This window comes from Babylonia areolata, chromosome 26 (genome assembly GCF_041734735.1).
Source record: "Babylonia areolata isolate BAREFJ2019XMU chromosome 26, ASM4173473v1, whole genome shotgun sequence".
In the NCBI taxonomy this organism is placed as follows: Eukaryota; Metazoa; Mollusca; class Gastropoda; order Neogastropoda; family Buccinidae; genus Babylonia; species Babylonia areolata.
The window spans coordinates 16,596,302-16,611,198 of record NC_134901.1 but is presented as its reverse complement, the minus strand read 5'-3'; the positions used below and the strand labels follow the sequence as shown (position 1 = coordinate 16,611,198).

The following is a 14,897-nucleotide window of genomic DNA, read 5'->3' as shown; positions in this document are numbered from 1 at the left end:
AACTCTCTCCATACGAACGGCAAAAGAGACGACGTTAACAGCGTTTCACCCCAATTACCACCACCAAAATATTACAAGCAGAAGGCTCTTACACTGAAGAGGTGAATGTTGACAAAGAATACCACAATTCTGACGACGGAAGCTAAAGGTTGGGTCATTGAGACACCCACTGGACATCCGAGGTGTCTGTGTAGCGGAGAAGAGAGGACTGGCCGTTGAGTTAAAGATCCTCAATCCATGTCAGCATTCCATGGGCTATAGAAACCAGAATATACCCATCGCATACACCTAAGAAAAAAGGAGTATGGCTGCCTATGCGATGAGGTAAAGATGGTCATACACATAAAAGCACACTCACACATACGAGTGGACATGGGGATTGCAGCCCATGGGTACGGATTTTAAGATGGCTTGTTTCTCTGTCTGGAACAGCTTTTGTCCACAAAATTCAATAAGTAGTAAAAGTCAATGTTTCTTTTTTGTTTTTGTTTTGTTGTTATGTATTACTCAAACATCATGACAGTGACATGTTGTTAGACAACTTTCAGACTATTATACCATTGGGTGTGTTGCTCAAATTTCCTGACGAACACTGCTAGTGTCTGTATCTCCCTGATCTGGTTAATGCCAGGATATCATTATGAACGAAAGCGTAGAGTACAGCCTTACCAAGTAGTATCACACCTAACAGACCTCCAGAGCAATATCATCATTATCACCATCTTCCTCCTTCATCATCAATAATAGAATTTTCAAAAAAGTCCCAAATTATGTGACCTTTCATGCCCTGCTCTCATGGTGACCTCAGTTTTGATACCCCTCCACATCCGCGCTTGTGGCGAGTCCTGTCAAGGTCTTTGGTGTCAGCAGATTAATGGGGGACTGTCAATGGAGGGATGTGGTGGTGGTCTCCACTCTGGTGGGGAATGGGGGGGACGCTAACTCTGGCTCTGTAACAGAGCTATTGTTGTTGTCAGTATGGGGTTTAGTAGGTAGTGACCTAAGTATGTTAAATTAGAACAGGCACCACTGAGCATTATCAAAATGACTCAGCAGCAGTGCAGGGTGTCCTCTAGTGTGTGGCCTCCTGGTGACCTAACATCAGTAGTTTCCTGTGGATGGCCTACACTGAAACTGCAACAGACGACCCTGGGTGTGGCTGTGTATGTGGGACTTGAAATCAGCAGCGTGGGAGTAATGCCAATGAAATGGTGCAGATGACACGACTGCAAAAAAACCCCACAACAAACAAAAACAAAACACCAACAACAGGCAAATGATTCAAATACAGTAAGGATAAAAATGGGCCACATTCAGCAAACTTTGGGGGAAAAAAAAAGACATCAGGCAAAGGATTCACATAATAAAAGAATTAAATTAAAAAAAAGCCACATTCAGCGAACTTTTGGAAAGGGGTCAAAAGAAGAGGTAGCAAAAAACAGAAGAAACTCTGCCACCTTTCCAAACAACAAACATGAAGTCACCAAACACCACCAACATCCAACCACTCACGGAAGTGGTCCCAGTCCTCCGGCAGAAGCTGGAACTCAAACTTCTCCGGCGGACCCTGGTTGAAGATGGGCTTGGGGTGGGGCTCAAACCCCCCACCCAGGATGCCCCCGTTCCACTCGCGGAAGTAGACGTAGCCGTCATAGTCCCTGATGACAGGCATCATGGGGTTGGTGCCGGCGATGGGCTTGGTTACCAGGTAGTAATGCTCGCAGGCGTGGACCGGAACGTTGACCCTGTAAGGCACCGTCCTCTTGCCCAGCTCTCGTGACCACTACAAACGTGCGCCGCAAGAAAATGAAACAAAGCTTGTTCCATTATATGTCTCACACTCGCCATCATATTCTCCCCCTCCATCTGACCCTTGAAAAGGGGTCTGGAAAATACATGAATGTGTATCCATTTACTTGTTTATTCATTTATCAATCAATTTATCTATCAATATATAATATTTATATATACTTGTATTCACTTTTAAACGTGTGTGTATGTGTGTGCGCATTCATGCATGCATGTGTGTGTGTGTGCGTGTGTGCAGTGTGTGTGTGTGCGCGCGCAAATGTGTGTATGTGCGTAGGCGTATGTGTGTGTGTGTATTTGCATATGCGTGCGTGTGTGCGTGCATGCGTGCGTGCGTGTGTGTATGTGCATGTGCGTGCGTGCGTGTGTGTGTGTGTGCGTGTGTGTGGGTTTTTTTTTTTTGTGTGTGTGTGTGTCTGTGTGCACGTGACTGAAGCCTGACTGAATGACACAAGAAACAAATGATGAGCACCTCAAGACAGCGTTCAGTCAGATCTACCCAAAGGCAGCCAGCCTGTCATGCACATGACTCCGTTGTTTGTAAAGCGCTGAGAGCTTGGTCTCTGACTGAGGACAGGCGCTACAAAAGTATCAATAGTAACTGTCGTACCTGAAGGCGGGGGGGGTGGGGGGTCGGGGGGGTGGAGGGGACAAGACAAGACAAATTCTCTTTGAATGGGGTTGTTAGAACAGCTACCTACACTTTATATATATACATATATATATATCTACATCCAACCCTTGAGGACAACTAAGTGGGGAAGGGGGAAAGGAAAGGGGGGAAGAGAGAAGAAGGGTATTGGGGACCCATTTCCCCTGTGCGAGGGTGCTTGTGTGTGTGTATGTGTGTGTGTGTGTGTATGTGTATGTGTTTGTGTGCGTGCGTGCACATGTCTGTGAGTGTGTTTGTGTTTGTGTATGTGTGTGTGTGTGTGTGTGTGTGTGTGTCTGTGGTTCTTTGAGTACATATCCTTTTTTGGGGTGGAAAGCATGGACTGGGTGGTGAGGGGGCAGGATACACACAACAATTGCTCCAGACAAGTCCAAATCTTAAATCTTTCAGCAAAAGATAGAAAAAGAAGGTTCAGGGTTTGGGGTTTGGGGGATGGGGGTGGGGGGGGGTTGGAAGGTTAGGGATGGGGGTGGGAAGGGGGGTGCAGGGGGCGTTGCTCACCAGGCCAGCAGCGTTGACGAAGTATTCACACTTGATGTTCCCCTCGGTGGTCTCCACGTGTGTCACCTTGCTGTTCTCTGTGTGCACCTTGGCCACCCCCACACCCTCCAGCACTTTCACACCTGCGCAGGAAAACACATGACGAGGCAAAAATGCCGTCAACAGGTGAGGGTGTTAGAATGATACGTCTAATCTAGGTGATGACAGGGTAAAGAACCAACCAACCAACCAGGGCATTAGGCGGGTGAGTGAGAGTGAGAAAGAGTGTGAGAGTGAGTGTGAGAGTAAGTGAGAGTGTGTGTGTGTGAGAGAGAGAAGAGAATGAGAGAGAGAGTGTGTGTGTGAGGGAAGACACAGAGAAAGAGAGCGAGCGAGAGAGAGTGTGTGTGTGTGTGTGTGTGTGTAAGTTCATGTGTGCTTGTCTGTATGTGTGTGAGTCAGTGTGCGTTTGTGTATGTGTGCATGTGAGTGCATATGTGCCTGCACGATTTCTCCTCTGTGTGTGAGAGTATGTGGACATGTACTTCCACACTCCCTTTTTGTCCCCTCCCTCCATTACCATCCATACACGCCCTCTCTCCCATCCACATAACTAAAAGGCAATGACCACTTCATGACAACAGTAATGCGGATAGCGATGATGATGATGATGATGTCGGTAAAAGACAAAGACTAGGATGACAATGACAAAGATGATGATGATGGTGATGACAAAGACGACAGTGGTGACACTGACGACAACAATCTGCCATTCACCTTTGGCCTTGGCCTTCCTGGAGAACACCATGGCAAGATCGGGAGCAGTCAGCACACCGTCACCTGGTATCCACAGTCCTCCCTGCGACATCCAGCATGCACTGTATATGTATGTACACACGTCACACACACACACATACATACATACACACACACACACACTGCAACATACCGTAAACATTATGTATGTATGTACACAGATCACATCACACTGTAACACAGCATGCACATTGTATGTATGTACACACGTGTCACACACACACACACACACACACCACAACACAATGCAAACACTATGTAGGTATGTACACACGTCACACACACACACACACATACACTGCAACACACAACAGACACTATGGATGCATGTACACATGTCAAACACACACACACACACATACACTGCAACACACTGCAAACACTATGTATGGCTGTACATACATCACCCACACACTATGTATGGCTGTACATACATTACCCACACACTATGTATGGCTGTACATACATCACCCACACACACAAACACTGTAACACACTGTATGCACAATGTATGTTTGTACACATCACATACACTGACACATCAATCCACAAACACATGCATGGATGCAACACTGATATGTCATCATATGCATGCATGAAAACATGTGTATGAGTGTGCATTCACTTATCACACATACAAAAGTGAATACACAAACAAAATATTGAAATTCACACTTAAAGGTCCAAACAGGTTGTGTTTTTTTGTGTGTGTTTTTTTTATTGTTTTTTTTTAAGCAAAAATGCTTAGGAGCATTTCATAATATCCATGTTGAACAGAATTATGTTGATATTGGATGCAACCTTTATTGTTATAGAATACATTTTAAGTCATGTTCTTTGAGGTAATGTGAGCAGACACACACTTGCATCTGAAAAATACTATTGAAATGGCCTTTTTTTCCTGAGCTTCTAATTAGCAATTCATCTCACATTGCATAAACTTTCTCTGGCCTCATGAGTTATTGTACCATCCCATGATATCAGAGGGAGATTGTGTGCACATACATGTGTAGTATCACACACACACACACACACACACACACACACACACACAAAATTGAAGTCTCAAATCCCTGAACTGAAATCATCTTCAGTGTTGATGATCTTCAGCAGTCCATTGCTAATGTATGACTTTTTCAACTCCTTGTTAAATAGTCCAGTTGGTTCGCTGTTATAGTTGTTAGTTTTTCATTTGAAATATGCTATATTGTTATGTTTTTTGTTTGTTTGTTTTTTAAACAAAACTTAAATCAATAATTTTCACATACACACACACACTTTCACTTACTCGTATGCGTACACAGTAATCCCCCCCCCCCTCCTCCCACTCGATTTTTTTCCTTTCCTCGTCTTTCCTCGTCTAATATCACTTACAGTGAAAAGACGTTAAACTAAAGAACAAACACACACACACACACACATAGAATCAAGACCACTTTGACTCGAGTGCCACGACACACATTCACCCTTCTTTCCACATGGGGGCCTTACCTGCAGATCATCCACACGTATGGTGGGACAGATACCCTGGATCTCTGAAGGGGTGACCATGTGGCACTCGACGCCAACCGTTCTGAACACAGAGTGCATGCCATTCTTTTAACACACGAAGTCAGTCCAGCTATTCTTTGTAAATTGATTCGTCAAACAAAACAGAACACACACCCATCCACACACATGTGCGTGCCCCCCCCCCCCACTTATTCTTAAACTGATTATCCAAACGGAAAACACACACTCACACACACACACACACACATATGCACACACACACACAATCAGTACTCACTTGGCTATAGCATGTTGTCGTTTCAGTGCTATCATTCGGTCCAGTGTGCGGGCAACATTTAAACTTCCACATTCCTTCCATCCTGAACATTGAAAACAAACCCAACAAAATATGAAATACATTCGGCAAACACAAACATGGTTTATGGATCCACTTATCTTCTCTTTGTCTGAAATATCAATCTATTAAAAAAAAAAGATAAAAAAAAAAAATTTTAATTGCAGACAATTGGTTTTTGACAAATACCAGTAGTTTTCATCAACTGTGTGTGATGTGTGGGTCATGTTAGTCTTTTACTTTTTTGCACACATGTGCAAGCACATTCAAGAGCACATTCAAAAAGAAGAAACAAAGTTATGGAACTTCAGATATATATATAGATCTCAAAACCATATTAAAACAAACCTTTGGAGTCATATATTGCAAGTGTGTGTGTGTGAATGTGTGTGAGTGTGTGTGGGTGAATAAGTAGGTGTACTTATACGTTGTGTGTTGGCCATCAATCTTACATCTTTTTCACTTAGAATGACACTGCACTGTGAAAAAAAGCATCTGTGCATGTGTGTGTGTGTGTGTGTGTGTGTGTGTGTGTGAGTGTGTGAGTGTGTTTGTTTATGTGCATATATGCAAGTGCAATGTTGAAATAACAAAAAATCCAGTGAATCACCAAACAGGCATGTTTTGCTTGGAATCATGCCAAACAATAAACACACACACACACACACAAAAAACAACAACAAAACCACATACAAAAAACCCCAACTAAAGCACAGAGGTTACAGTGTACAAAGTTTCAATACTCACTTGCATCAACAAACACTGACACCCCCCCACCTCTCTTCACACCTCCCTCCACCCCCCTACACACACACACACGTCCCCCCCAATTCTCCCTCCTCTCCCCGCCCACCATCAAATCTCTTCATTCCTCATCTCTCATTACTCCCCCATCACCATCCTGCTGTTGCTGTCCCTTACCCAGTCCTTCCCCTTCCGCCTCCCACTGTTTGTAGAGGGAGGCGCTGTAGTTTGTCATCTCCATCTCTGTGCGTGTGCTCCGAATGCGACCGATCAGCCCCACAGAGTGCCATGTCGTGCCGCACGTCAAACTGAAAGTGACATCAAGTGCTTTACACATCATCATAATAATAATAAGAGACAGTAATAACGATGATGGTTCAAGTTTATCAAGCGCTTTATATATCATGATAATAATAAAAGACAGTAATAATGATGATGGTTTATGTTAATGGTCCCATAGTAGTATATACAGCTGCTGGTGCAGTGAAATCATATCCACTGGGTCTGGAGCTCGGCATAGGAAGGCAGGGCCTAATCATCTCCTCCTGCTGTTTTAGCCTTCCCCATCCGAAATCAGGAACCCATTCACACCTGGGTGGAGTGGGAAAAATCAGACTTAAATGCCTTTCTCAAGGACACAAAATAATGATGATGGCGATATTGATTACAAAAATGATAATGAGAATGACGGTAACTATAACAGTATCCATTTCAATGAAGGATTGAAGCACGTGGACTGATCTACTCTTCTGCTTATTTTTTTTTTCAAAACTAGAAGGAGCAGAATCCTGACCGATGCATAGACTGAGTATGCTGGTGAGGCCTTGACAGCCTATCATATGTGCATGATAAAAAAAAAAAAACATAAACAAAAACATGAGCAACAGAGAGATAAATTAAATATGACCTTTAATTCAAAAGTGAAATACAATGCACCCCGTCTCACTGAATAATAACAATAATAGAAATAACCAACCGTCTTTGAAAACAGTTAAAAACATGCATCAGCAGGTCTGCACCTCTAATGACCTCCAAGATTGGAAAAATCTCCACCCTCAACCTACCAGGTGCTGTGACCATGATTCAAACCCAGGACCCTCACACTGAAAGTCCATCATTTTAACTTCTGGGCTGCAGCACCCATTCCATGAATGTAAATGTCAGCTTTTTTTCTTTTCTTCATCTGCTTTTTCCTGTTTATAATCTGAGATATTTTTCTGTAATGACAATGACAGACAAATGGTTCATTAAGAGATTCCTTTTTCTCTCCCTCCACCCTCCTCCCCCTCTTTCTCAAACCATGACTTTCTTCCCTTGCCCCCTAATTCTTTTAAATTTTTTTTTCTCATGATTCTAAATGAAATATACTTTCTCTAATGGCGCTGGCAGACACACATGTTACATTAAAATATTCCCTCTCCCTCCCCCCTCCCACCCCCTGTCTCTCAAATCATGACTTACTTCCCTTGCTCCAGAACCACCACGTCATTCCACCCTCTCTCGGCCAGATGGTAGGCAACAGACAAGCCCACCACCCCCCCTCCACATATCACCACTCTTGCCTGATTGGGCAAGGCCTCGCGGGGGATCCCTAAACTTCTGGACGGCGGATCCGCATCTTGGGTTGAAAACAGTCTGGCTCTGGAATGCCTGTGACCCGCAATGACCCCAGCCGCTGAGGATGATGGTCCTACATGTAGAGGAGACAACCACCTCGAGCACAGAGATCTTGACGAGGTCACTGCACGGCTCAGACTTAACCAGCTCATGATGATCTCGGGGCCAGCTGACGAGTCACAAACTTATGTGCAGCAGCTGGATTCTCATAATCAGGCACCTGAAAACGAGAAGGTGTGAACAGCAAGTGAATGAATAAAGCAGAGAGGTATCCCTTGGAAAGCCTGCTGGTACACAACTTCAAAATGAAGGCAATTATGACAGCTTTCATTGATTTGCAATGCAACCTGCAGAAATTTAAAATGTTTACAGCAGTATCACAATATTATTTAATTTCTGTTGTTCTATCAAATCTGACGTTATTCATGTTGCTTTTTAGCAAAAAAATTAACTTGTCCCCGCTGTACTTCTATAACATAGTATCACTTTAAAGTTGTGTACTTGCTTGCTTGTCCAGTACAATACACTATAAAACTGGCAACCTAACATCGATGGTTCCTTGCAGACTGCTGACGCAGGAACTGTGACGGATGAACCCGGGTGTGGCCGTGTATGGGGGAATCTGAATGAGCAGTGTGGGAGTAATGCCACTGAAATGGTGCAGATGATGGGGCAGCAAAAAAAAACAACAACAAAAAAAAAAAAAAAGAAAAAAAGAAAAAAGAAGAAGATAAAGCAGAAACTGGAACTAAATAAATACCACAACAACTCGCATGAGTAATCTAATCCGAGGCACGGAGGAACATAAATTATAGTAGTCCACTTCTGTTAAGTCTTACAGTAAACATCTCCAATACAGCTCACTTCACTTTGCACACACTCACACTTGCTCACTCTCTCTCTCTTATCAGAAAGGAAATCCGACTGGTGCAGCATCAGAGTGGTTAAAGCAATGGGCTTTCAAATATGAACATCCAGGGTTCAAATCCAAGTCACATGTGGGGTGGGTTAAGGGTGGAGATTTTTCTGATCTTCCGGGTCAACAGATTTGCAGACCTCCTAATGCCTGAATCACCATGTATACACATGAGAAGATCAAATGCACACGTTAAAGATCTTGCAATCCCTGTCAGAGTTCGGTTGGTTATGGAGAGAAGAACACATTCAGCATGCACACCCCCAAATGGCTACATGCATGGCAGAGGGGGACATACATGGCAGGCACAGGGGTGTGGGGGGTGGGGGTGCTTACATGGCAGCCACCCCCATCCTTTTGAAAACAGACTGTGATTGCCTTCATGGCTGGGGTAAAAACGGTCATGAACATAAAAGCCCACTTATGCATATGAGTGAATGTGGGAGTCACAACCTACATATGAAGAGGTAGAAGAATGGTATGGTAAAAACAGTCATGCACATAAAAGCCCATACAAGTGAACATGGAGAACTGCAGCCCACAAACACAGCGAGAAAGCAATGACTGCACCACAAAGCAAGGACTCCTCTAGCTGTTGAACCTGGCTGCCAGACTGAGCTGTGTCCCCAGTAATCACACCACTTGCTGTACCGTTATATCAAGAAGAAGTTATGCTTTCTTCAAAGCTGGGTCAGTCACTATCTGATAAAGAAAGTGTACAGTCAGTAAAAGTACCTTCGGTCTGTATCTCATTAACAGTGAAAGAGGGGAGTGTCACTGAATTAAGTTTATTAGATAAAAAAGAAAGTGAGTAAAAGCTAAGCACACTGGTCTGGCCATTACAATGTGTGTCCAATCATTTCAATCACTCTTCCATACACTCCCATTCTCTCTGTGTGTCTCTCTCCCTTCACACTCCTTCCCATCCTCTTGCATTTTTTTCTTCATTTGTTTTCTCTTTTCAGAATCAGTTGAAGAATCTCTCCAAATCTTTGTAAACTGCTGATGATACTGCGCTGTATTAATCTGTGCAAATTATATATATATATATTATGACAGGAAGCGTAGAGTACAGTCTTGTCACGCAGTCCCAAACCAAAATGGACCTCCATAGCAACATCGTCATGGTCATCCCCCTACTCCTTCATCATCATCAATATAAAATTTATATATATATACATATATATAAGTTACACATGCACACATATATGTAATAATCACAACAATCAATAGCAATAAATGTATTCATATGGTGCTTAATCTTGTGCAAAGACAAATCAAAAAGCTTCCAACCAATCATTCCATCACATGCCTAACACTAATAAGTAATTCAGAGCAATGAAAAGAAAATAACATAGTCAGTTCTTGGAGAAATACCTACCATACTTTCTTTTTCAAAATGCCCCAAACATTGCAGAACTTTTGATCAAAGGACAAAACATTTGTTTAACGAACCAACAGACTTAAGTCAATATTGAAGTTTAAAAAAATTTAACATTGAAGGCAAAGTTCTGCTCTACCATGTAGCCTTTAGGTGATAAGATCACACAACATAACAGTACAAGGAACTGACCTCCGACAGAACAGTTAACCATGTCAAGTGTGTGTTTTAATAATTTTATTTTTGTGCACTTTATCATTGAGCATTCACATTATATTGTACTTTTTTGTGTGTGCCCAAGATGTCAGTTACCCACTGGCAGTTTTTTTGTTTTGTATGTCTGTTGTTGTTATATATATAAGTATATGAATTATGTTACATCATGTTTCTGTTTCGGTTCCTTTCTTGTCAGAGGCATGTGTGTGACTGTATGTGTCTAATTTTCTAATCTGGTGTTTTCATTTTTCCTCACGTTGCAAGGGACTGATATATTGACAGCATTTTAAGTTCTGTATGGTCATCTGGGCCATGAGCAAAAATGATAACAACAACAACCACAGCAATAATAATAATGATGATAATAATAACAAGAGCAACTTAACTGATCTTCATAAATGTAACAACTCAACTGACTCAGCTTATCCCTTCAGTTCCTTGAACAGCACAACCCAGATCTGTTTAACACAGGGCTTTATACAAGACTGGGATGTTTGTCCAGACCCCAACCCCCAACCTGGTTGACCAAGGACTGTCCTTTGTCTAGTCTCTCTACCCCTTGACCTGCTTACCACTGGCTGGCACAACTAGGTGTAACAGCTCTCACTGATAACACAACTCCCAGGGTCACTGACATACACACATTTCCTGTCCATGACAGGGAAATCAGGCAACATGGCTTTTGTTTTGGGTTTGGTGGTGGTGTTTTGTTTGTTTGTTTGCTTTTGGTATTACAACACTTACAACATCTAGGTTCAGGAGCAAATTTGAGGACCAAGTGCATCTGTTGCACTGTAAAGCAACTACACTGTCAGAAATGTTGAAAGCTCAAAGCGGTGGAGACTGTTTGAAAGGAATGTGGATGTGTATTGTCATCCATGGCAGACAAGACAGATAAAGTGAATCTTACACATGTGCCATTAAGACACATGAAAGATATTAAAACAAATCCTTCGGGATTTTATGGCAACAAATGAAGTCAAGTCAAGTCAAGTCATAGACACATGCACAGAAAGGAACAACATACACATGCAAGCCCTGCACACACATCACTTCTCAGCGAAAACCTAAGTCGCAAGCACAGACACACCAGACACAATCAATCAATCGATCAAATCAAATCAATTAAATCAGTTTAATGTCTTTATAAAAACAAAACAAAACATGGAATATTGGCTTGTTGAAACGACAAGACAGAGTAAGACAGTATAATAATAACGTTTTACATTTATAAAATTGTAGAAGTATAGCACACTCAAGAAGAACGAAATGTAATGCTTAAAACCACAGATCAGTTCTTTCTCTCTCACAAACTCTCCAACTTCTCCTCTTGCACCACCAATCATGGTCTTCCCTGCATCCCTGCCCCTTTAATCAATCACCCAGCACACGGTCCCGTTCCTCACCATCTCTCCAAACTCACACGCATACTCCTCACAGCATTTTTTAAGAGTCCAAATACACCAACAACTGACTCTTTAACAATAATGAACATGTTTCTCCCCATAAAAGAAATTTCATCTACATGAGTTAAACTATTTTACACACTGAAATACATTAAAAAAAAATATATATATATTGACCATAATTATTTGTAATGCCTGCATGCATGCCTGCACACACAAATGCAGCCACACACACACACACACACACACACACACACACACACACACACACACACCTCCCAATCATAACATTTCATTTTTTCAGAATCAAAAAAGTGGTATGTAAACATCAACTCTGATCCAGATATTATCACACAGAAAGGTGAAGAGATTAAACAGAAGACCACAACACCAAACCAGTTTGACCTGGTTTTCCAAAGCAGTTTTAACTGGCTGCCTATCTTATATCTACCAGTAGAAATCCCATAACCACTTCATCAAAATAGTCTACTTTTTATCTTGCCAGATAGAGAGGGGGGACACAGACTGACAAAGACATCTATTAATTAAGAAAACTGTGCATTCATTATCATGAAAGAAACTGGAACACACTAACAATTCACCTGAACGATATATTTTTTGTTACAACTTACATCCACATACATTCACAGAAGGGCAGTCTTTAGCTTTACAAAACATGCATCTGCCATGAAACAGAATTACTAAGACTATTTCACTTTAATTCCACTAAGCAGAGAGCTGCAGTCCTTTTCCTTGGTGATGGTTATTTGCTCTAAACTAAAGGTATGCAAAATAATGAACAATTGATGGGTCTGACAGGAAAGTGTTCATGCATGAAATCCATAGGCACCTGTTGTGTTAAAAGAGGATTTTTTTTTTTTTTAAATCTCCCAAATCAAAGTATGTGCAGCCCTGCTAGTGTTCCCTTCATGTGTTCATACAGTGAAACACATTTTGTCGCTTATGTGCTGTGTGCTGTGCTGTGCTGTGCTGTGCTGTGTGTGTGTGTGTGTGTGTGTGTGTATGCTTGTTAGAGTTTGTGACTTGCATGTGTGTGTGCACTCTAGAGGGTGTGTGTATGGGGGAGGGGATGCAGGGGGTGCATGCCTAACTGTGTGTATGAGTTTGTTTTCCTGTCTTTTTTTTTCAATTAAATGATTTCTTTGCATAAAGAGCTTGGGGAAAATACATGCAAATAGTGGCATATGTAAGTCATTTCACAAATATTATCATTATTATCATCATCATCATCAAAATCACTGTAGAGATCCTATATTCCAGGTCTGCTTTTAGTGGAAAAGAGAAATATGCAACATACCAAACATGCACTAGCTCCAAAAACTGTGCCCATAGTATCACAAAGACCCATACAGAATTTATGGAGCATGACCAAGAATCTAGTCTACAAGTGAACAAGCAGCTGAGGGTGTGAAAGCTGTGGTGAGAGGGAGTGAGTTAAACAGGGTAAGCGTGAGGAAGATAGGAGAACAGAAGTGAATCAAGACACTCTCTGCCCCCCCCCGAATCCCCCCGCACCCCCTCCACTCATACCAGTAACCCCCCCCCCCCCCCCCCCAAAAAAAAAAGGTCAACTTCCCAATCCCACACAGAGTTGAAGACCTTACACACAAAGCAAAGACACACACACAGACACACACTCAAAAGTGATATTTTCAGTGTAAATGAGAATACACAGTGGCATTTTCTGCGTAAAAGTTTGTCATCTGAGAGGAAAGGATTAAGGTAACAGAGCTGAGGCAAGATTATTGATAATAAAACTTCCAGATAGCCTGACGTATACACACAAACAGGTTTGTGAAAGTGTGTGATTGTAAGTGACCACATGTGTGTGTGTGTGTGTGTGTGTGTGTGTGTGTGTGTGTGTGTGTGTGTGTAGACATACAAAAATGTCTGTAAATATGTCTGTGTACATATGCATGCTTCTTTGCATGCAAGCATAATTTCTTCGGAATGCTAATGATCACGTATGCATGTGTGTACATATAAATATGAATATGTTTGTGCATGTGTCTCATGTGTGCATGTGCTTTTCATGTGTTATGTTCATCTACCATCTCATGTAAACACATTTATAATCAAGAGCTGACTCGGAAATCTACAGGACAAAATGACCTGATGCCAAAGAAAAACCAAAGGAAAAAATGTGGAATGTTACTGGCAAGTTTTACAGAACTGAAAGAAATCAAATGTGCTTTTTCAAAGTGACATCTTGCAAGAACTTCAATTTTCTGGCTAAGTCTTTGGTGGCATCGCTACTTTCCTTGAATGGGAAGTCACTGTTACAGACCCCAAGTAAACTGGGACAGAACTGGCAATACATTCCATACAAACTGGCTTGACATCATTTCAGCTTGTGATTAGATGCAGACAGTAGGATGCGTCTTGGTCATAAACACTGACAGCTGTTTACAACTTGGCAAACGATTGTTTGGACAAGATGTTGATTTGATTGAAAGAGTTTCATTTTCATAAACACTGACAGCTGTTTACAACTTGGCAAACGACTGTTTGGACAAGATGTTGATTTGATTGAAAGAGTTTCATTTTCATTAGCTTCCAGTCCAGCATCCAATGACATTCAGTTGAAACCCTTTTGGCGTATGTGTGTGTGCAAGCACAAACATGTCTTCTCATCTTTCTACAGGAGTGAATCTGCTTAAAACCTCACATTTGTCACAGGATATAAAGTAATCAACACAAGTCAACAGGCTTTTCTCTTCTTCCCAAAACACAATAACAAGCAAGACCAGTGTCAACTCTGTCATTATTCCAAACGCAAAATTTCCTTTTTTCCTTCCCTCTCCCCTTTCCTCATATTGCTCTTACATCTTACAGAAAAATAAGTTCAGCTTTAACCTCATCTGAGACATGGAAGATGATCTGCACAGGGATGAAATTATTACCTTTGTAATTCATTTTGTTATCAACGTATTTTGACAACTCCTCTCTCTCTGTGTACACAGGGTGTGATC

The 14,897-nt window shown here is 41.8% G+C and overlaps 1 protein-coding gene across 1 annotated transcript in view; it reads right to left on the bottom strand.

Moving 5' to 3' along the window:
• Positions 1-9,553, bottom strand: part of LOC143300409 (pyruvate dehydrogenase phosphatase regulatory subunit, mitochondrial-like) — a 42,995-nt gene extending 33,442 nt beyond the window's left edge. The window contains exons 1-8 of the mRNA XM_076614047.1: positions 9,417-9,553; positions 7,830-8,205; positions 6,546-6,676; positions 5,568-5,649; positions 5,270-5,351; positions 3,740-3,821; positions 2,984-3,105; positions 1,513-1,783 (exon numbers count right to left, since the gene is read on the bottom strand). Coding sequence (XP_076470162.1) covers positions 1,513-1,783; positions 2,984-3,105; positions 3,740-3,821; positions 5,270-5,351; positions 5,568-5,649; positions 6,546-6,676; positions 7,830-8,137 — 1,078 coding nt within the window. The 5' untranslated portion in view covers positions 8,138-8,205; positions 9,417-9,553. The remainder of the gene's footprint in view (positions 1-1,512; positions 1,784-2,983; positions 3,106-3,739; positions 3,822-5,269; positions 5,352-5,567; positions 5,650-6,545; positions 6,677-7,829; positions 8,206-9,416) is intronic.
• Positions 9,554-14,897: the final 5,344 nt, after the last annotated feature.